Source organism: Bubalus bubalis, chromosome 7 (assembly GCF_019923935.1).
Source record: "Bubalus bubalis isolate 160015118507 breed Murrah chromosome 7, NDDB_SH_1, whole genome shotgun sequence".
NCBI classification, from domain to species: domain Eukaryota; kingdom Metazoa; phylum Chordata; class Mammalia; order Artiodactyla; family Bovidae; genus Bubalus; species Bubalus bubalis.
This window is the reverse complement of record NC_059163.1, coordinates 6431023-6452234: the sequence shown is the minus strand read 5'-3', so window position 1 is coordinate 6452234 and position 21212 is coordinate 6431023. Positions and strand designations below refer to the sequence as shown.

General features: G+C 43.5%; 1 protein-coding gene across 10 annotated transcripts in view; it reads right to left on the bottom strand.

Annotated features, from left to right (window-relative positions):
- The window catches only part of PROM1 (prominin 1), a 147853-nt gene that overhangs the window by 49489 nt on the left and 77152 nt on the right, over positions 1 to 21212 (bottom strand). For all 10 annotated transcript variants that reach the window (XM_025289660.3, XM_025289663.3, XM_025289666.3 and 7 more), the window contains 4 exons: positions 14381 to 14586; positions 3383 to 3503; positions 2457 to 2520; positions 1511 to 1600 (listed from right to left, as the gene is read on the bottom strand). In XM_025289660.3, the coding sequence (XP_025145445.2) occupies positions 1511 to 1600; positions 2457 to 2520; positions 3383 to 3503; positions 14381 to 14586 (481 nt within the window). The remainder of the gene's footprint in view (positions 1 to 1510; positions 1601 to 2456; positions 2521 to 3382; positions 3504 to 14380; positions 14587 to 21212) is intronic.

Genomic DNA, 21212 nt, shown 5'->3' with positions numbered 1-21212 from the left:
AGTATGTGAGGGTCAAAACCTGGGACTGGCTTAGCTGACTGGTTGGGCTCAGGATCTCCCAGGTCTTACAGTCAAGCCGGCAGCTGGGGCTGCATTCATCTGAGGACTGACCGGGGCTGGTCCATCAGCTTTCTCACTCAAAGACCTGGTTGGCAGGAGGCCTCAGTTCCTTACCACCTGGGGAAGGAAGGGCTCGTCCTCAAGCCATCTCCTTCCCTCACAATTACGGTTCATGGATAGAACCAAGATTAACCATTAAATGAAGATTTATTTCCACTAGTTTAAGCAGATTCATTGTGAAATGCTGGACAACTGGTATACCCTAACAATACCCCAGGAAGGACAAAAGCAAGAAACCTTTTTTTGTTGTTGTTTCCTTTTTTCCTCCTCCATCCACCTTCCTTCATTCAGATACCACTGAGCCTCTGCTGTGATTGGTGATGATTTAATCATGGGATAAGACTCATTCTAACTGATTTAAAGATCAGTTCAGTTCAGTCACTCAGTCATGTCTGACTCATTGCGAGCCCATGGACTGCAGCATGCCAGGCTTCCCTGTCCATCACCAACTCCAGGAGTTTACTCAAACACATGTCCATAGAGTCGGTGATGCCATCCAACCATCTCATCCTCTGCAACCCCCTTCTCCTGCTGTCAATCTTTCCCAGCATCAGGGTCTTCCAATGAGTCAGTTCTTCACATAAGGTGGCCAAAGTATTGGAGTTTCAGCTTCAGCATCAGACCTTCCAGTGAATATTTAGGACTGATTTCCTTTAGGATGGACTGGTTGTTTCTCCTTGCAGTCCAAGGGACTCTCAAGAGTCTTCTCCAAAACCACAGTTCAAAAGCATCAATTCTTCAGCACTTAGCTTTCTTTAGATATTCTAAAGGTTGGCCTTGCTGTTTTAAACTTCAGTCCTTAACAGGGTTAAATACACAGTCTAGGAACCCAGTTGTCTCTGGACAGAGGTAATACAGGGCTTCCCTGGTGGCTCAGATGGTAAAGAATCTGCCTGCAATGCAGGAGGCCTGGGTTCAATCCCTGGGTTGGGAAGATCCCCTTGAGAAGGGAATGGCAACCCACTCCAGTTTGTAACCTGGAGAATTCCATGGACAGAGCAGCCTGATGGGCTACAGTCCATAGGGTCACAAAGAGCTGGACACAACCGAGTGACTAACACACACACAGAGTTAACATATACATATATATGTATGTATACATGTGTATTAGTTGAAGAAGGTTCTGTGGCATTTCGGCAGATGAAGCACATGCTGCACAGGGTCTGGAGGAAAACAACACCTTCAGGGACTCACATCAGAATGAACGCTGGGATTCACGGCTGCAATGGAAAGCAGGGTGCTGGCAGAGGAGACTGGAAAGGGTGTGGGGCCAGGTGTGGAAGGAAGGGAAGGAAGGAAGACAGGGAGGGAGGGAGGGTGGGAAGCTGCGCTGTCCCAGTGGAGGCAGGACAGGTGGACGCCGTCTGGGTCCCGGGGCCGCACTGCTTACCTTCTGCCAAGTCCTTGATGTCCTTCAGCACAGGGAGCACTTTGGGTTTGAGACGCTCGTAAATGCTGCCTCCCACCAACAAGTTAATATCTAAATCCCAAGAAGTATAAGGGATGTTGAGGATGGGCTCTCTTCGTCTCTGACCTGTAGGTCCCAGGGCAGGGTCCCATGGCCTGGTTTAGTCTCTCCCACTTTGCACCCCACAGCCCACTTGGGCAGAAACTGTCATGTGGCGATTTCTTGGCACACGTCAAAGTGCCCACACCAGCTGCGCCCCTCAGAAGACTTAGTGCAGACTTGGTGTTTCTTCGCCCCGGGAACCTGTGTGCCTTCTCACCTTGATCCCTGGCTGCCCGCATCCCACCCCCATCTCCAGCTGGACCAGGGTCACGGAACCCTGGCTCTCGCGACACCTGGAGCCAGATCCTTCTTTGTTGTTGGGCTGCCTTGTAGGACTTTTAGCCACATCCCTGGCCTCTACCAACGAATGGGACCCGACCTGATCGGGACATTGAAATTGCCTCCAGGCGTTACCGGATGTCTTGAGGGCAAAAGAGGCCCAGGTTGCTAACAGCTGAGCACTCGGGAAACAGCACCGCCCACCCCTCTGTTCTGGAAGCCACAGCTCCTCTGGGTCCCGCTGTGTCTGTAACAGCAGACCTGACAGAGACCCACTTCTCCTCTCACGAGGGGAGTGAAGCAGAAGTGCCGTGGCTACAGGAAAGCAAGTGGTTTCACAATAAATGCGAGGTTTTAGTGTCTGAGTCACCAACGACGCACTGTCAGTAACACCAGGGAATTACGGTTCGGTTTCTCCCCTGTGTTCAGGCAGGAATTGGAGAAACGGCATACTTTGTTTCTTAGTCTATGTTTTACGGGAGATGACCACAGCATCTTCTAGCCAAGATAAACAACCAAATTAGAGGCAACGTTCAACGTTACTCACTATCCAGATCGTCAAATGCTTTCTCCTTAGGGTGGGTAAACTGGTCCAGTATGTAGTCAATTTGCTTTAAAAAAAAAAAAAAAAAAGTTACATGAAACCTCCTCTTGAGGTCCCAAGTCACAATAAAAAGAGATTTAGCATCTGAAAATTAGGCAGGACTCCCAGGTGGCTCAGTGGTAAAGAATCCACCTGCCAAGGCAAGAGACAAGGGTTCAATCCCTGGTATGGGAAGATCCCCTGGAGAAGGAAATAACAACCCACTCCAGTATCCTTGCCTGGGAAATCCCATGGACGGAGAAGTCTGCAAGGCTACAGTCCATGAGGTCACAAAGAGTCGAATATGACTGAGCAATGAGAACACACACGCATACAAATATTAGCAAATCAGTGTTTATAAAACAGATTTCATTACCAGAGCAATTTCAAGCAAACGATGTGGGGTCAATTATATTGCCAAGAAGAAAGGACAGTGACACCAGAAATATTGCTTTTTAAAGAAATCATGAGATCTTTAAAATGGTTAAGCACTTCTATAACAAGTATTATGTTATACCTTAATAAAGACAAAAAATAAAGTGAAATGAAATAAGAGCATGCACGCATGCATGCTAAGTCGCTTCAGTCATGTCTGACTCTGTGCGACTCCATGGACAGCAGCCCACCAGGCACCTCTGTCCACAGGATTCTCCAGGCAAGAATGCTGCAGTGGGTTGCCATTTCCTTCTCCAGAAATAAGAGCACTAATTCTGAAATGAGACTTTGTACTCTTGAAAAAAAATCACTTACTAGGCCTTTATTCCTTTATCTGCAAAATTAAAAGACAACACCTGGATTTCAGCAGGTTCAAATGTGATTCCAACTATGCAAGCAACTCCAAAAGGCCTCAGACACAAAGCGTCGGGGGAAATACAGGTTGTGGTCCTTACCCCTGGCACCACATTCAGGAGAGTTCTCAGGTCGTTGAAGTTACTTTCTGACAATTTCCGAGTCTCTTCCATGTGAGTCCGCATGTAATGATTTGCGGCAAAACCATAGATGATCCCGATGCTGCAGGAAAGGGGATGGAGAAGAGGACACATTTACTGTGCCAGCCGTGGCTGGGAGATCAGACACAGAACAGCCCCGCCACCAGGAGGAGGGAGATGGTTTTGCTGAAGAGCCGCGCCCCTTCACAAGCCCCGCCCCTCCGCTGCCGCAGCCTTCCTGCCTCCAGCCCATAACCCACCCACCACCACGTGTGGACCCCAGAACAGGACTCGGTCCTCTCAGAGAAGGCATATCCAATTCAAGACACATTGTTCTGAACTGGAGTCAGTTCCAGTGAGGTGGATGAACCTACAGCGTGTTATACAGGGTGGAGTAAATCAAAAAGAGAAAAACAAATATCATATACTAACATATATATGGAATCTAGAAGAACGGTACTGATGAACCTATTTGCAGGGCAGGAATAGAGACTCAGATATAGAGAACAGACTTACAGACACAGCGGGGGAAGGAGAGGGTGGGATGAATGGAGAGAGCAGCATGGAAACATGTACATTACATTATGAACACATAGCTAATGGGAAGTCGCTGTATCATGCAGGGAGCTCAGCCTGGTTCTCTGAGACAATCTAGAGGCAGGATGGGGTGGGAGGGAGGAGGAAAGTTCAAGAGGGAGGGGACATGTGTATCTTATGGCTGATTCATGTTGATTACGGCAGAAACCAACACAATATTGTAAAGCAATTGTCCTCTGATTAAAAGTAAATAAATTTTAAAAGATACATCGTTCTGTTAAGTATGAATCTCATAAATAGAACAATGTTGAGAGAACAGAAGTTACGCAGGTTATAAGGCAGGGTGTGGAAAACAGTCCCACTTCTGTACAGATGCGAATGTATGTATACAGGCTCCATGCAGCACATGTGCACACACACACACACGCACACACACACACACACACACACACACACACACAGGTACCACATACATACCACTGCTTCCCTCAAGAAGACTATCAGGAAAAATACTAAAATCATAAGATTGGCTTGGGCTTTCCCGTGTTTTTGGCTAATCTAGTCTGTCTTTGTTAACTACTGCATTGTCCAGGTTGAAAAGAAAGATGAATTGCTTTAGCATTAAAATGTTATATGAGAAGCTGCACATAACAGGGTACATCTTATGTCATTCCATTTTACTCGAAGTACAAAATCAAGCAAAATGATGAAGCTAAAAGTCAGTGGTTATATTTGGGGGAGGGGTTGGTAATGATGTAATCAAGTGTGTTGACTGCATGGAAACTCATACACGTGCGCTTATGATAATGAACACTTCTCTCCATGGAAGATGTACTTCAATAAAGAGTTTCAAAAACACTGCATGAGGGACTTTCCTGGTGGTCTAGTGGTTAAGAGTCCATCTTGCAGTGTAGGGGACGCAAGTTCGATTCCTGGTCAGGGAACTAAGATCCCACATGCCATACAGCAGCTAAATCCATCTGCCTCAACTACTGAGCCCAACCACCATAACTGGTGGCAAATAATGAATAAGTAAATAAATATTGTTATACACATACTACATAAAAGACATCTGGCATGAAAGCTGCTTTACATGAAAATAAAAACCATATTTTTCAAGCCACCCAAAATGTCTACACTTTATTTTATACATTTTTATATATGTCTTAAAATTTATATATATGCCTACGTTTTATACATTTATCATTTTAAGGTCTCTTAATGTTGACTAGTTACTAAAAATCTCTTGACAAATTAATTTGACCAGCTGGTTTGTTTTTGTGTCAAAGCTTTTAAACATTAAAATATTACATTTAAAACTGCTAATCCCCAAGTTTCCGGGAGAAATATCAATAACCTCAGATATGCAGATGACACCACCCTTATGGCAGAAAGTGAAGAGGAACTAAAAAGCCTCTTGATGAAGGTGAAAGTGGAAAGTGAAAAAGTTGGCTTAAAGCTCAACATTCAGAAAACGAAGATCATGGTATCCGGTCTCACCATTTCATGGGAAATAGATGGGGAAACAGTGTCAGACTTTATTTTTTGGGGCTCCAAAATCACTGTAGATGGTGACTGCAGCCATGAAATTAAAAGACGCTTACTCCTTGGAAGAAAAGTTATGACTAACCTAGATAGCATATTCAAAAGCAGAGACATTACTTTGCCAACAAATGTCCATCTAGTCAAGGCTATGGTTTTTCCAGTGGTCATGTATGGATGTGAGAGTTGGACTGTGAAGAAAGCTGAGCGCTGAAGAATTGATGCTTTTGAACTGTGGTACTGGAGAAGACTCTTGAGAGTCCCTTGGACTGCAAGGAGATCCAACCAGTCCATTCTGAAGGAGATCAGCCCTGGGATTTCTTTGGAAGGAATGATGCTAAAGCTGAAACTCCAGTACTTTGGCCACCTCATGCTAAGAGTTGACTCATCGGAAAAGACTCCGATGCTGGGAGGGATTGAGGGCAGGAGGAGAAGGGGACGACAGAGGATGAGATGGCTAGATGGCATCACCGACTCGATGGACATGAGTTTGAGTGAACTCCGGGAGTTGGTGATGGATAGGGAGGCCTGGTGTGCTGCGATTCATGGGGTCGCAAAGAGTCGGACATGACTGAGCGACTGAACTGAACTGAATCCCCAAGGCCCTGTTGGCTTTAGCCACTAGGTGGCAGCAAAAAGTTACAAAAACATAATACACACTGCAGAAGTTATCTGCAGAAGTTAACAAAATTGTTAGTTTGTAATGAACTTAGTTTGTAACCATAGAATAGAAGGTATAACTATGTTTCTAAAGTTTTGCAAATAATATGCAAACTTTGGGGAAAAATCTGATTCAGAATATGAACACTTCTGCTTCTTCACCAAAAGCAGCATCTTAAGAACTATATGTTAATATTTTAACAAGTAGGGTGGCCAGCTGCCTTTTTTGCACCAAGCCTCAACTATCCCCAGGACACCTCTCAGTCCTGCATAAATGAGTAATCGTTTGTCCCATTTCGGTCATGAGTCATTCCAAAAAGTAAGGCTGGTCCCGTTACCAAAGAAGGGGGGTGGTAAATTAGTAGGTTGGGATTAACATATACACACTACTATATATTAAATAAATCACCAACAGGGACCTAAGAACCTGCTATATAACACAGGGAATTATGCTTCAGTTCAGTTCAGTTCAGTCGCTCAGTCATGTCTGACTCTTTGTGACCCCATGAATTGCAGCACGCCAGGCCTCCCTGTCCATCACCAATTCCCGGAGCTTAGTATCTTGTAATAACCTATATGGGAAAAGAATGTAAAATACACACACACACACACATATATATATATAGGAGAAGGGAATGGCTACCCACTCCAGTAATCCTGCCTGGAGAATTCTATGGACAGGGGAGTCTGGCAGGCTACAGTCTAGGGGGTTGCAAAGAGTCAGACATGACTGAGCGACTTTCGTATATATATACACACACATATTCACACACACATACACATCATATGTGTATATATACTTATATCTATATATAAGTATATGTATGTATATATACATACATATATGTGTGTGTATGTATAATTGAGTCACTCTGCTGTATGTACACCTGAAGTGAACACAATACTGTAAATCAACTACACTTCATTTAAAAAATTAAAATTTTCAAAAGAACAAATACTTTCACATAGAAATATTACACAGATGCATTGGTCTTTCCAAACTAACCCCCAACAGTCTGTAAGAGAATGCTGAAACTATTTCTCATGGTTGACAAGGTGCAGCAGACTGCGTAGGAGCAGGAACACGAGACTTGGGGTCTGGTCCCACAACTGCCAACAACACATACTGTGTGAGCTTGAGAAAGTCCTTTCCTTGTGTGAGCATCAGGTGGTATCACAAAACTATAAAAGCCATTGGACCAGTGCTTCTGAGACAAAGGAGAGTGGTACTGGGTGTCCATGAGGGCTCCAGGATTTTACGTTTTCATTCATGCTGACGATAATCTTTCAAAATGAAATTAACAATAGTCTCTGGCACTTGGAGGACCACCTTCAAATCCATTTTCGTCTGTCTTAAGTTCGCATTAGTATTCATGATGCTGAAATTACACTAGAGCAATAATGCTCAGTCGCTCAGGCGTGTCTGACTCTTTGCAACCCCATGGACTGGGGCCCACCAGGCTCCTCTGTCTGTGGGAATTTTCCAGGCAAGAATACTGGAGTGGGCTGCCATTTCCTTCTCCAAGAACAACAATGGCTATTATTAATAAATGATGTATTCATGCAAAATAAGGCCAAACAGCCCAAAACAGCAACTTTGAAGTAATGTCAACAGAAGGAAAAAAAAAAGTTGAGTTACAGTAATATTCCTGAAGCTTTTCTTACCACACCAAATTTCCAGCCCTCTATGTGCTAAGTCAGAATCACCACCTGATACCCGTGCCCACCAGAGGACTTCACAAAGGGAGGCCCTTGCTCTTCCCCATCACGTCCAAGTTCTCTGTCATTCATCATTCTCCAGGCCCATTTTCCATATACGTCAAAGCGCACTCAGGAAACAAGCAGCAAGTTCAAGTCCAGGCTGGATGATCTGTAACACCCAACCTCCCACTCAGTCAGTTCAGTCGCTCAGTCGTGTCCGACTCTTTGCGACCCCATGGACTGCAGCATGCCAGGCTTCCCTGTCCATCACCAACTCCTGGAGCTTGCTCAAACTCATGTCCGTCGAGTCAGTGATGCCATCCAACCATCTCATCCTCTGTCACCCCCTTCTCCTCCTGCTCTCAATCTTCCCCAGCATCAGGGTCTTTTCCAGTGAGTCAGTTCTTCCCATAAGTATTGGCCAAAGTATTGGAATTTCAGCTTCAGCATCAGTTCTGAATATTCAGGACTGATTTCCTTTAGGATGGACTGCTTTGAATCTTCCATTGGATAGTTACAAACTAACAGTTTTGTTGTTAACTTTCCCTGAATCCCCTGGATAGGAGAACGCCTTGCCTTGAACTCCCAGAAGGCTCACCCTGAAGTTCTGACAGGTTTTTCTCACTTCATACTCTCTTTTGCCTTATTTTCACCTGTACTGAACTGCCCTAAAAAGAGGTAGGAACTGCTTCTTGGTCAACCTTGGGTAACACAGGGTCTTGTGTCCAAGGTGGGTGCAGATGGATTTAAGGACTGGGCTTTGTTTCATCTGGTCCATTTAGAAGATTAGCCATAGGTTCAGAGTGTCCCAGGCAGAAACTATCCCTTTACTGAATAAATGCCTTCACTCCAAACATAAATCAGGAAACACGGCATTGCAATAAAACAGCTGACTTTTAATCCAACATATTTAAAGGCACATTTCTGTTACTCAGTTATGAATCTAATTAAGATGAAAGCCATGGATCATTTTTCAAAAACTGTACTAAACAGAATTCTGGGATAGAATTCAGCCAACTTTCAAAGCTGATTTTCATACTCACTGCAAATTTTATATTTAAGTTAAAGATGGCAAATTCAAATGCCTATGCAGGCAGGCAGAAAGCATGCAGGGCAAAGTGTGTGGGCTGGACTAGGGGGGCTGGGCGATCAGAGGTGGTAATGGCAGAGATACTCTGTGCCTCCAGTAAGTGTTCCCTTGATGAAAGAAGACCAGACTTGCCAGATCTTCCGATTATTCACAAAAATCTGGAATCTAAATAAAATTTCCTATTTAAAAAAAAATTTCCCATTTTTAAATACTACCAGCAAATCAAAGAAAGAAAAATCTGAAGACTACACAAACCAATTGTATAACTCTTATTCAAACAGAAATAGAGAATTAAGAGGGCTTCCCTGGTAGCTCAGCTGGTAAAGAATCCGCCTGCAAAGTGGGAGACCCCAGTTCGATTCCTAGGTCAGGAAGATCCCCTGGAGAAGGGATAGGCTACCCACTCCTGTATTCTTGGGCTTCCCTGATGGCTCAGATAGTAAAGAATCTGCCTGCAATGCAGGAGATCCGGGTTTGATCCCAGGGTTGGGAAGATCCCCTGGAGAACAGAATGGCAATCCACTCAACAGTACTCTTGCCTGGGGAATTAAACTCCATGGACAGATGAGCCTGGCATCTACAATCCATGGGGTCGCAAAGAGTCAGATATGACTGAACGACTAACACTGTCACCTTCAGTCAACTCTTAGGATATAACGATAATGAATGAATGAATTCAATAAAATGATAGCCAATAAAATAAAGGGAATAAAATTTCATTCAAATGATAGCCAAATGACTAATAGTTCTCTGGCACTGACACAAAAAGAGACTTTAAGCTATAGAAAACACATACTTTTAGTTTGTACAACAAAATCTCTTGACGTTTTTAGCAGAAGATGGGCATTTATTTTATGATATATTAGCATGACACTTTCTATATTTTACATGGATAGACTACTTTTCTCTCATATACACTTAAAGGTAAATGTTTAAAAGTTTTTAGAGTTTCTAAACCTTTAAGACGGGTAGCAATTTTTTTCTACCAATTCCTACTGACAATGAAGTTCACCAATAAGAGCCAAATAAACGCTTTAAGTCTGTGACTGACCTCTTACTTTTTTAAAGGTAACTTTTCAATTTCAGTTTCAATTTTAAACAAATAGCCTCTCATTAAAAAGTCTCATGATTTTCCAGGCATGCTAGCTCGATTTCTTTTCTAGAAGCTTGTGGCCTCCAAACCCAGAATTGACATCATATCCTGAGACCAACAACAAAAATGAACTTTGAAAACAGCCGCCTTCCTGAAAATGACTGGGATTCAGTTTTCACCACAATAACTGGCAAAAGCTGGCATTGTACTGGAACACTCAGCAACAACCGTACGCTGGAGAAGAAAAGGCACAGCTGTCCTTTTTGTTGTTGCTTACAACCTTTTGGAAATTCTGAAAAATTCGGTGATGATAAATGCAAAGGAAAAAAGGAGAGAAAACCTGTTTTTTTCTGGAGCAAGACACATCTGCTTAAAGAGTCCACCGTGAGACGCGGCGATGTAATCTACTGCTGATGGTCAAACAGACTTACGTAAACATACATCAGCGTCGCGGAATTCGAATTCCACAGCCACCTTGGGAAAAGCTCAGAAGGAGAAACAGCATGACCACATACATTCCACATATACCAGGGGATCTTTCTCCTTGATACCTATGCCTTTCTCAATTAGAAAGAAAAGATTTTAAAATTTTTTGCAAAATAGGATATATATTAAAAAATCCCAAGACATTTAAAAACCAACTTCTTTTTGAATGTAACACTTAGTATAGAACCACAAAATGGGACTGAAGCTGATAAAAGGCAAGTGGACTGCTCTGGGCTTCTGAAAGGACTTTTAAAAAAAATCACATACAAAGATTAAATACCAGTGGTATTCAATCTCCACTGAGGTCTTTGGAAGCATACGCTAACACCTCTTTTTCTTTCTCCTTCTGCCTTATGATTTTGTGGACACTCCTTCTTCTCTTATTTTATCTACTCTTCTGATTTTGTGGACCTAGTTTCTCCTCGTTTTTATCTAGTCATAGTATGGATATTTCTGTTTTCCTCTGGTTTTTAATCTTCTTGGCTAGTTTTGATTACTTGCAAACATTTAAAACAACTCATGATGTTGAAGAAACTTGCAACCAAGTAGGTGTTCTAAAACGAGGACTTAAAAATCACTATTTAAATTTTAAAATTCAAAGTAAAGAAGTTTAAGTTTCTAGTCTGAATTTAAAGTAAACAAAACAATCTCAATACTCATCTTATTTTGACCTATTTATAATTTGTATATAAATTCAATGTATTATGTGAAACAAATTAGTTTAAAATTTGTCACAGCCTCAAAGAGTGGGTCCACTCTGGTTTAACTGTATTGAATTTAAAATTATGATATTCAATTATAAGTTTTACTTGAGTGGGGAAAATATCTTCACTGAATGTATAGCAGATTATAGAATCACAGAAGTATTTTTAAAAATGATTTTCTAAACTAAAATACACTCTAGGAAAAAAAACTCATCTAAATGTGTTTGATGAGTCTGAGTTCTCAAGAATAAAAAAATTTATGTAGCATTCATTTTATATAAAATGAAAGCCAAGCTTATTGCTGCACTGAAGCTTTAACATTTATACGTCTTTACAATACATGTATCTATATGAAGTGAAACTATTAGGTAACCGTGCTAACAAGAGGCCCCAAGGACAAGTATTTTCCAAAGACACTTTGTCACCTGAACCTCATCTTTGATGTCCAGGGGTGTGCAGAGAGGAAGAGATAGCACAGTTCAAGACTCTGGATGAATGAAGGATGTAAGTTTCAGGCTTCAGGGAAATGCACAGGGTCTGACTTGTCTTGGGCTGTAACTGACATTCCTCTGGTAGCTACTCCCCTAGCTTTTGGGTCTGTACATTCCTGAAAATACTTCAAACACAAAGCAGAGAGACTGGGGACATCTGGAATTACCATCACCCCAACCTTAAGCTGCCTCTCAGAATTCAGTGTGCAAAAGCAGTCAGATTCAAATTACAAACCAAGAGACAGAGGCACAGACACACAGGGAAACAGGAAAGAGAGAAAGAGAGAGGAACCCACAACCCTGCCTTGCAGACAAAACACACACACAAACTCCCTGGTTGTCAACCAGGGTGCATGAAATTAGCTGGGGAACTTTAGTTCCCCAAATAGTACCTCTCTCCGTGCCTCTACTTATGGCCACACTTTAAGAACTTTTCTTCTTTTGTTTGCAGCCAGAACTTTGGAACTTTAAATTGTTCTATTTAATGTCTGTTTTCTGCTTAAATTGCCCAATATCAGTTCTTTAGCAAAACCTGAAAAGTCTTTCTCCCGGCTATTGAGCAACTGTGATGCTTGCAGACACATCAAGGAGGATGGGACTCGCCACTCCTCACTGTCTCTGGGACTCCTTGAAACTCAGTATCACTCATGTCATAGGCACTACTTCTGGATATGACACGCTTGTTGAATGGATGAGGGAATGTGGCTGCTGCTGCTGCTAAGTCGCTTCAGTCGTGTCTGACTCTGTGCGACCCCATAGATGGCAGCCCACCAGGCTCCCCCATCCCTGGGATCCTCCAGGCAAGAGTACTGGAGTGGGTTGCCATTGCCTTCTCCAGAGAGAATGTGGAAAGATGCCCAAATATCACCACCAGGATGCCAAGATCATGAAGCACACTCCTCTTGGAGGGATCTGATTTGGGCTCAAGAAACCCCATGGACAGAGGGGCCTGGAGGTCTACAATCCATGGGGTCACAAAAGAGTCGGACACAAATTAGCTACTACACAATGATTGCCCTCATCTTAAAAGCAGTGTCCTTAGGATCCGTCAGTCCACTGAAAACTTCTGGCAGCAGCAGGGGCTGCCAGAGAAACAACCTAAATTTTGAAGTGTGCTCCAGGCTTCAAGAGAGGGTCCATATTATTTCCAAAAGGAAGAACACAGACAGAACCAGATATATGCACATTCTATAACCGGGTAATGCATCACTAGGGTACGGGCAGCTGCCTCCAGATTACCATGCAAAACACTGAAGGAAATGTTTAGAGAACATGGTACACTATAGGAGCTACATATATTTTTTTTTGCTTATTGAATTTTATTTTATTTTTTTGGCCACACTGCATGCACAGCATGTGGGATCTTAAGTTCCCTGACCAGGGATCGAACCCACAACCCCTTCATTGGAAGCACGGAGTCTTAACCACTGGACCACCAGAGAAGTCCCTGAAGGAGCTAGATTTCTAGATTTATGTATGTGTTATTTATTTTTAACTCAGTAATAGTCTTGATGCTATGTTTTATTAAACTGGGGTATAGTTGTTTCACAATGTCGTGTTAGTTTCTGCCATACAATGAAGTGAATCAGCCATGTGTATACGCGTCTCCCCTCCCTCCTGGCCCTCCCTCCCACCCCCACACGCATCCTAACGCTCTCGGCCGTCACAGAGCACCAAGCTGGGCGCTCTGTGCTGTCCAGCAGGTTTCCACTCTCTGTTTCACACGTGGCAGTGCACGTACGCCAATCTCAACCTCCCAGTTCATCCCAAGCCCAGCCCCATGTCCACACACTCATTCCCTACTCTGAGTCAGAGTTTTGAAGATCATTCTCTCAAGAAGCTGTGACTGCAAGCATAATTATCGTTTTCAATGGGGAAAGAGGTATAGTGAAAAGATTTCTTTCTCACAATAAGAATCTACATTGAACAAACTTAAAAAAAAAAAAAAAGGCAGGGTTCCAGCATAACTGTAAAAATCAAGAAAACTGGTTATATGATTAGGAAGCTAATTCCATCCAACAATATTCTAATCTCCCAATTCAAGGACGCTACCCATCTGTAGGGTGCAGGGTATAATACTCAATATTTTTAATGATGTTTAAAAGAAAAGAACCTGAAAAGGAATATATATATGTATATATACATGTACACACACACATATATATATACATATAACTGAATCATTGTGCTATACATCTGAAAGTAACATACTGTAAATCAACTGATCTTCAATTTAAAAAAAACAAAACTAACTTTTTAAAAAAAGATCCCTTGGGACATAAAGATAAGCTAGTAAATGCTTGCTCTGCCGTCCTGCACAGCCCGTCTCGAGAGAGCTACTTAAGAGGAAGGAAGTGCTGTCCTGGAAGGCGAATGCTTTCTGCAGGCCCAGAATTTATTCAGATGTCTTCAAAATGAAAAAAATACCACGAGGTTGGCTTATCACCTAAACAACAGCAGCCCAATGTCAGTGCCAACTTCTGTTTATAGTGATGCACGGGACAAACATCTTTTTTCTCTCTTTTCTGTTTTTTTTTTTTTTTTTTTCTGTTTCTGTATTCTCTTGTTGTTTCAAGCTCATGTGCTTAACAGTTAAACACAAGTATTGCTCATCAGCCTCAGACCCACTCAGCTCTTGTCCAAGGTTCTACTTGCCTTATGAACACGCAGATCACCAGGAGGGAGATTGTAAAGTATTTCTTGAGGAAGGGACCACTTTTCTTCTGTCGCTGGTGCATTTCTCCACCACACTTGTTACAGCAACGACACAGACAAAAGAAAAAGCCCACCAGAGGCATCAGGGTAACAAACAGCAACCCCAGGGCGGCACAGATAATTACCCCGATCTCATAGTAGATAATCTGCAAGTCAAACAAAAGAAACAGCACATACTGTGACACCAATTACACAGAGAACATTCCACAGTGAACACATTTCATGCTTTTTAACCTATTTGCCATCATGGGTTAAACCTTCAGGCGGGTGTGTGTGTGTCCGTTTTGAAGATCCTTCCTGAAACAAAGGATGCACAGATTTGAGTGTCAGAATGCGGGATCAAGCAGTTGCTACCTTCTTTCATCAGTTCAGTTGCTCAGTTGTGTCTGACTCTTTTCGACCCCAAGGACTGCAGCACGCCAGGCTTCCTTGTCCATCACCAATTCCCGGAGTTTACTCAAACTCATGTCCATTGAGTTGGTGATGCCATCCTCTGTCGGTTCCCTTCTCCTCCTGCCTTCAATCTTTCTTAGCATCAGGGTCTTTTCCAGTGAGTCAGTTCTGGGAAAGACCTTTCAACTTCCAGGAAAATATCCAAATGCAAAGTCAAGTTGCAAATGGTTTAATTTCAACCCCGAAGAGTTGGATATGACTGAGAGATTAACATTTCCACTTTCACTTTCAAGGTACTTTGTATGTTTTTAAATGGCATAATAAATTTTGCTAGAACTCCTTGCATAATGAATAAGCCCCGGTGGCTCAGCAGTAAAGAATCTGCCTGCAATGCAGGAGATGCAGGAGACACTGCTTCAGTCCCTGGGAGGGAAGGTCAATCCCCTGGAGGAGGAAATGACAACTCACTCCAGTATTCTTGTTGGGAAAAGTCCCATGGACAAGCAGGCCTGGCAAGGCTACTGCCAGGGGATCGCAAAGAGCCAGACACAACTGAGCGACTAAACACACACACCAAGGGTGTTTTTCACCAGAAAGACAGACCCAGCAGTAGTTATTCAGGATTCACAGTAGTTTGGATGGGATCAATTAATGACAAATTCATCATAATAGAAGAATCTGGAATATTCCTAAATTTAGGGGGGAAAAGCTCAGTCTTTCCAAATCAAACATGTTCGTTTCTTCACCCAGGTACTGGGAATAAAAATACATACCTTGTAAGGTCATCGTGAACATTGTAGAGCACATACAGTTAGCGATAAGGCGCCAAGGAGAGTACCTGCCACCAGCAGACGCCCCGTAAGTGCCCCTTTCAGGCCGGTGGGACGGGGCTCGGCAGCCTTCATCTCACATGTCCCTAGGTTCCTAATGGGCCCAATTTCTAGACACAATCACGTGACCAAAACCCGTTTGGCTTTATTCCACGCACGGCTGGCTTTATTCCAGCTAAGTAAAAATTAACGCACCAGGAGGATAACACTCATTCTCGTTCCAGTCCTCCAATCCTCAAGCTACTCGTACCTACATAAAGGAAGATGTTGTGAAAGAGTGCAGAAAAGCTACAGGTTAGTGTTTGCAACTACTGGAGCAGCTAGAGAGCAAGACATTCTGAAGCCAAGCAGAACAAAGGAAAACGAAACCCGAGTCTTGTTCCTACGAGCACATGGGATGTCCCTGTGAGACAGCACTGAGGCTGGGAGTCTGAGAACCTGCTCTGAATCCCAGCAGAGGAGGCTTTTAATTCTCTAAAGCAGGAAATGTTACATTAGGATTAACGTCGTCAGCAGATTGAGAGGGACAGATAATTAAATGAGCTAATGTGTAAACAACTAGCAAAGTGCCCAGCACACAGCAAATGTTCAATCAATATTAGCTAACTCTGTGGGCAAATACTTATTATGAGCATTAAACTAGGTGTACCTGGCACTTGAATATTATCTAATTCCATATAATTAGATATCCTTTTACCCTAGAAGGTTAAAAGGATAAAAAGGAAAAATAGTGCATTTTTGATGCATTCATCAAACATACTCCTTACAATAAGCCAGATACTAGAGCCATGAAGAGTCATTATTTGCTGGTATATAACCCTCCCTTGAGGACTCATATCACTGGCCAATTGAAAAACCAGCTCTAGACACACCAAACTCTTATTCTGCTATCATTTCTCAGCAAGTATTCTAAATTGTAACTATTTTTAAAAAAGATGCTCAACATCACTCATTATCAGAGAAATGCAAATCAAAACCACTATGAGGTACCATTTCACACCAGTCAGAATGGCTGCGATCCAAAAGTCTACAAGTAATAAATGCTGGAGAGGGTGTGGAGAAAAGGGAACCCTCTTACACTGTTGGTGGGAATGCAAACTAGTACAGCCACTATGGAGAACAGTGTGGAGATTCCTTAAAAAACTGGAAATAGACCTGCCTTATGATCCAGCAATCCCACTGCTGGGCATACACACTGAGGAAACCAGAAGGGAAAGAGACACGAGTACCCCAATGTTCATCGCAGCACTGTTTATAATAGCCAGGACATGGAAGCAACCTAGATGTCCATCAGCAGATGAATGGATAAGAAAGCTGTGGTACATATACACAATGGAGTATTATTCAGCCATTAAAAAGAATACATTTGCATCAGTTCTAATGAGGTGGATGAAACTGGAGCCTATTATACAGAGTGAAGTAAGCCAGAAAGAAAAACACCAATACAGTATACTAACACATATATATGGAATTTAGAAAGATGGTAACAATAACCCTGTGTACGAGACAGCAAAAGAGACACTGATGTATAGAACAGTCTTATGGACTCTGTGGGAGAGGGAGAGGGTGGGAAGATTTGGGAGAATGGCATTGAAACATGTAAAATATCATGTATGAAACGAGTTGCCAGTCCAGGTTCGATGCACGATACTGGATGCTTGGGGCTGGTGCACTGGGACGACCCAGAGGGATGGAATGGGGAGGGAGGAGGGAGGAGGGTTCAGGATGGGGAACACATGTATACCCGTGGCGGATTCATTTTGATATTTGGCAAAACTAATACAGTTATGTAAAGTTTAAAAATAAAATAAAATTTAAAAAAAAGAGAGAGAAAAAAAAATTGTTACTACTTCTAAAGGATTTTAAAATCCTTTCTGAACCCTAGGAGACAGAGAACCCCAAATCCAGGAAAGAAGGTGTACTGAAATGTTTTAGATGCTCTATCTTTAGTTCCAGATAAGAACTTTATATTTTGTATATAAGCTTTCCAATGAAGTGAAGTGAAGCGAAAGTTGCTCAGTGGTATCTGACTCTTTGCGACCCCATGGACTGTAGCCCACCAGGCTCCTCTGTCTTTGGGATTCCCTAGGGAAGAATACTGGAGTGGGTAGTCATTCTCTTCTCCAGGGGATCTTCTCAGCCCAGGAATTGAACCCGGCACTGTAGGCGGATTCTTTACCGTCTGAGTCGCCAGGAAGGACTAAATACTGGGTCGAACAGTATCTGGAACAAGATGTGTCATTTCCAGAGTTCATGTCTAGACTGAAGTCTGGCCAAGATCTGGCAAGGACCTAAATATTGTCCTGATACACCAAGATTTCTGGAGGGCTTTGTGGGTTGCATTGAAAAGAAGGTCAAGATTTTAGGCTTGCCAAGATGGTTTGTTATTTCCTGGACTACTGGAGCTGAAAGAGAAGATGCAGACAATGGCAGAAACAAAAAGGAAACAAAAACCATCACAGTGGAGAGGACAGAGAACTGGGAGATTTGGCAAAAGCGTCACAGCGGGCGTTACACAGAGCAACATGAAACAGCAAGCGAGGGCGTTACCTTCAGAGTCAAGACTACGTTTTCTGGCTGAGGAAGGCAGAGCCGTCGCAGAGTTTGCGCAAGCACAGGCAGCATGCATCAAGAAAACAGAAAACGTTACTGGAGTGATTAACCGCCACTGAGAATATTAACATCCCGCACAGAGAGAATCAAGAGAGAGAAGGACATATCAAGCAGCATTTATGAGAGAAACAGTGTTTCAGGGAGAGTCGAGTTCTAGGGCTCCCACTTGAATTTACACCTGGGTTTCTTGAAAGGCTCTTCATCAGTGTGCTAATCAGTTATGGACCCGGGAATTAGAGGGAAAGTTACAAATGCTTAACACACTGACCTCAGGGTCCCCATAAAATCAAGTCCAGGGCTGCCTAAACCCCAGAACCCATGGCTCCACCTTCCAGGTATCCTTTTGCTTAGCAGCAGTCCGTGGGGTGCCGCCATGTTTAATTCAAACTTCCCCACGTGGTCCCATCTTACTTACTCCCGGCTTCCTGCCCCCTTCTTCTGGGCCACTCGAGACCCTAGAAAGCACCATGCTCTCTCTCCCTTCCTCACTTTGAGCTCCCCGCTGCTTGAACATTATTCCCATCACTCTTCTCCTGAGGAAACTCAAGTCTGAGTGTGGATGTTGCTTCCTCCAGGAAGTCTGTACTGATAACCACATCTGGGTTGGTAGTACATTCTTCCTTCCTGCTGCCATGGGGTCCTACAACCGCCCTTTCACAGACTTTCCGTCATGTGGAGTGACAGCTCCCACGTGACCTGCAGCTCCAGGAGGGCGAGGACCGTGACCATCACACTCACCGTCTCTCCCAGGTGCTCGGTCTGGGACCTGTCTTACGAGAGGTGCCAGATCACAATCAGACAAGCTGATGGAGAGAAGGAGCCACATTGCCTAAGACCAACAATCCCTAAACAGTGGTCCAGAGATGGGGGATTGTCAGCAACAGTCAAGGACCGATCCATGGCAAAGTAATGAGCTTCCCACCATGAGAAATTTGCTCAAGTTATAGACTGTCCCATGTTCTTTTTAAAAAAAAGAGGGACGTGATTTGTGCATGAAGGGGGGACAGAGTCATTTTTACACTTTTGCAAACACGGAGGCTGGGTTTCAAACGTCACAAACCCACCTGGATTGATGAGCTGACATTTACAAAGTCATGAGTCAATATCCCAGGACTGGTAGCTCTGGTGAGGTCAGGACTGAAGCCTCAGCAATCAGTCCCAAGCCCTGCACCTGACCCCAGAGGAAGCGCCAAGACAAGTTCAGTTCAGTCACTCAGTCGTGTCCAACTCTTTGCGACCCCATGGGCTGCAGCACGCCAGGCTTCCCTGTCCCTCACCAACTCCCAGAGCTTGCTGAAACTCATCATTGAGTTGGTGATGCCGTCAAACCATCCCATCCAAGACAGGGAAGCGTAGTAACTGAGGATGAAAAGAATGAGGAGGATCCAGCCCAGCTGAGTCTAGAGGATCATCAACCAAGAGGCTGGAGTGGAGCTGAACCATGGCCCCACAAAAACCATTTCAGGAAGTCGTTGCAAGGAAACTCGAAGTCCTGCCGACAGTGCTGCTCAGAATATAAAAGACGACAGGTGGGAGGGGGCAGGGGGCTGGGATAGCTTCCCCTGGAAAGCTTTAGAGGTCTGGGTGACACTTATAGGTCATGGGTGGCAGGTAATCCTAAGCCACGACCTAAATTATCCACTACCGTGCATTCCTTGAAGATAGGAACCTTGTCCTTTAATTGAGCAGGCATCACTCTGACGAGCTAGGCTGAGAGGGTCTCCCTGCAGAAACCCCAAGTAAGCAGTGAGACAAGTGATGTTCCTCTGTTTCCCTTGTTTACAGTCAGCCAGCAGGTGGAGAGTCTGTGGAGGGGCTGGCCCACACCCGTTGGTCCCCAGGGGAAACGTATCCTTCCATAACAAGGTTGCTTTGCATAGCTCATTTTGCATCGCAAGCACAGGGCTTGGCTCACACCCTGCGTGCTGAAAGCTCAAGACGGAATGGATAAATGTGTTTAATGGCGACCTAAACACCTCTGCATTACTTTACTAGCGTGTGAGATGAGTACAATTGTGTGGTAGTTTGAGCATTCTTTGCCATTGCCTTTCTTTGGGATTGGGATGAAAACTGACCTTTTCCAGTGCTGTGGCCACTGCTGAGTTTTCCAAATTTGCTGGCATATTGAGTGCAGCACTTTCACAGCATCATCTTTCAGGATTTGAAATAGCTCAACTGGAATTCCATCACCTCCTCTAGCTTTGTTCATAGTGATGCTTTCTAAGGCCCACTTGACTTCACATTCCAGGATGTCTGGCTCTAGGTCAGTGATCACACCATCATGATTATCTGGGTCGTGAAGATCTTTTTCGTACAGTTCTTCTGTGTATTCTTGCCACCTCTTTTAATATCTTCTGCTTCTGTTAGGTCCATACCATTTCTGTCCTTTATCGAGCCCATCTTTGCATGAAATGTTCCCTTGGTAACTCTAATTTTCTTGAAGAGAACTCTAGTCTTTCCCATTCTGTTTTTTTCCTCTATTTCTTTGCATTGATCACTGAGGAAGGCTTTCTTATCTCTTCTTGCCATTCTTTGGAACTCTGCATTCAGATGCTTATATCTTTCCTTTTCTCCTTTGCTTTTCACTTCTCTTCAGAGACCAAATTGCCAACATCCGCTGGATCATGGAAAAAGCTAGAGAGTTCCAGAAAAACATCTATTTCTGCTTTCTTGACTATGCCAAAGCCTTTGACTGTGTGGATCACAATAAACTGTGGAAAATTCTGAAAGAGATGGGAATACCAGACCACCTGACCAGCCTCTTGAGAAATTTGTATGCAGGTCAGGAAGCAACAGTTAAAACTGGACACGGAACAACAGACTGGTTAAAAATAGGAAAAGGAGTATGTCAAGGCCGAATGTTGTCACCCTGCTTATTTAACTTCTATGCAGAGTACATCATGAGAAATGCTGGGCTGGAAGAAGCACAAGCTGGA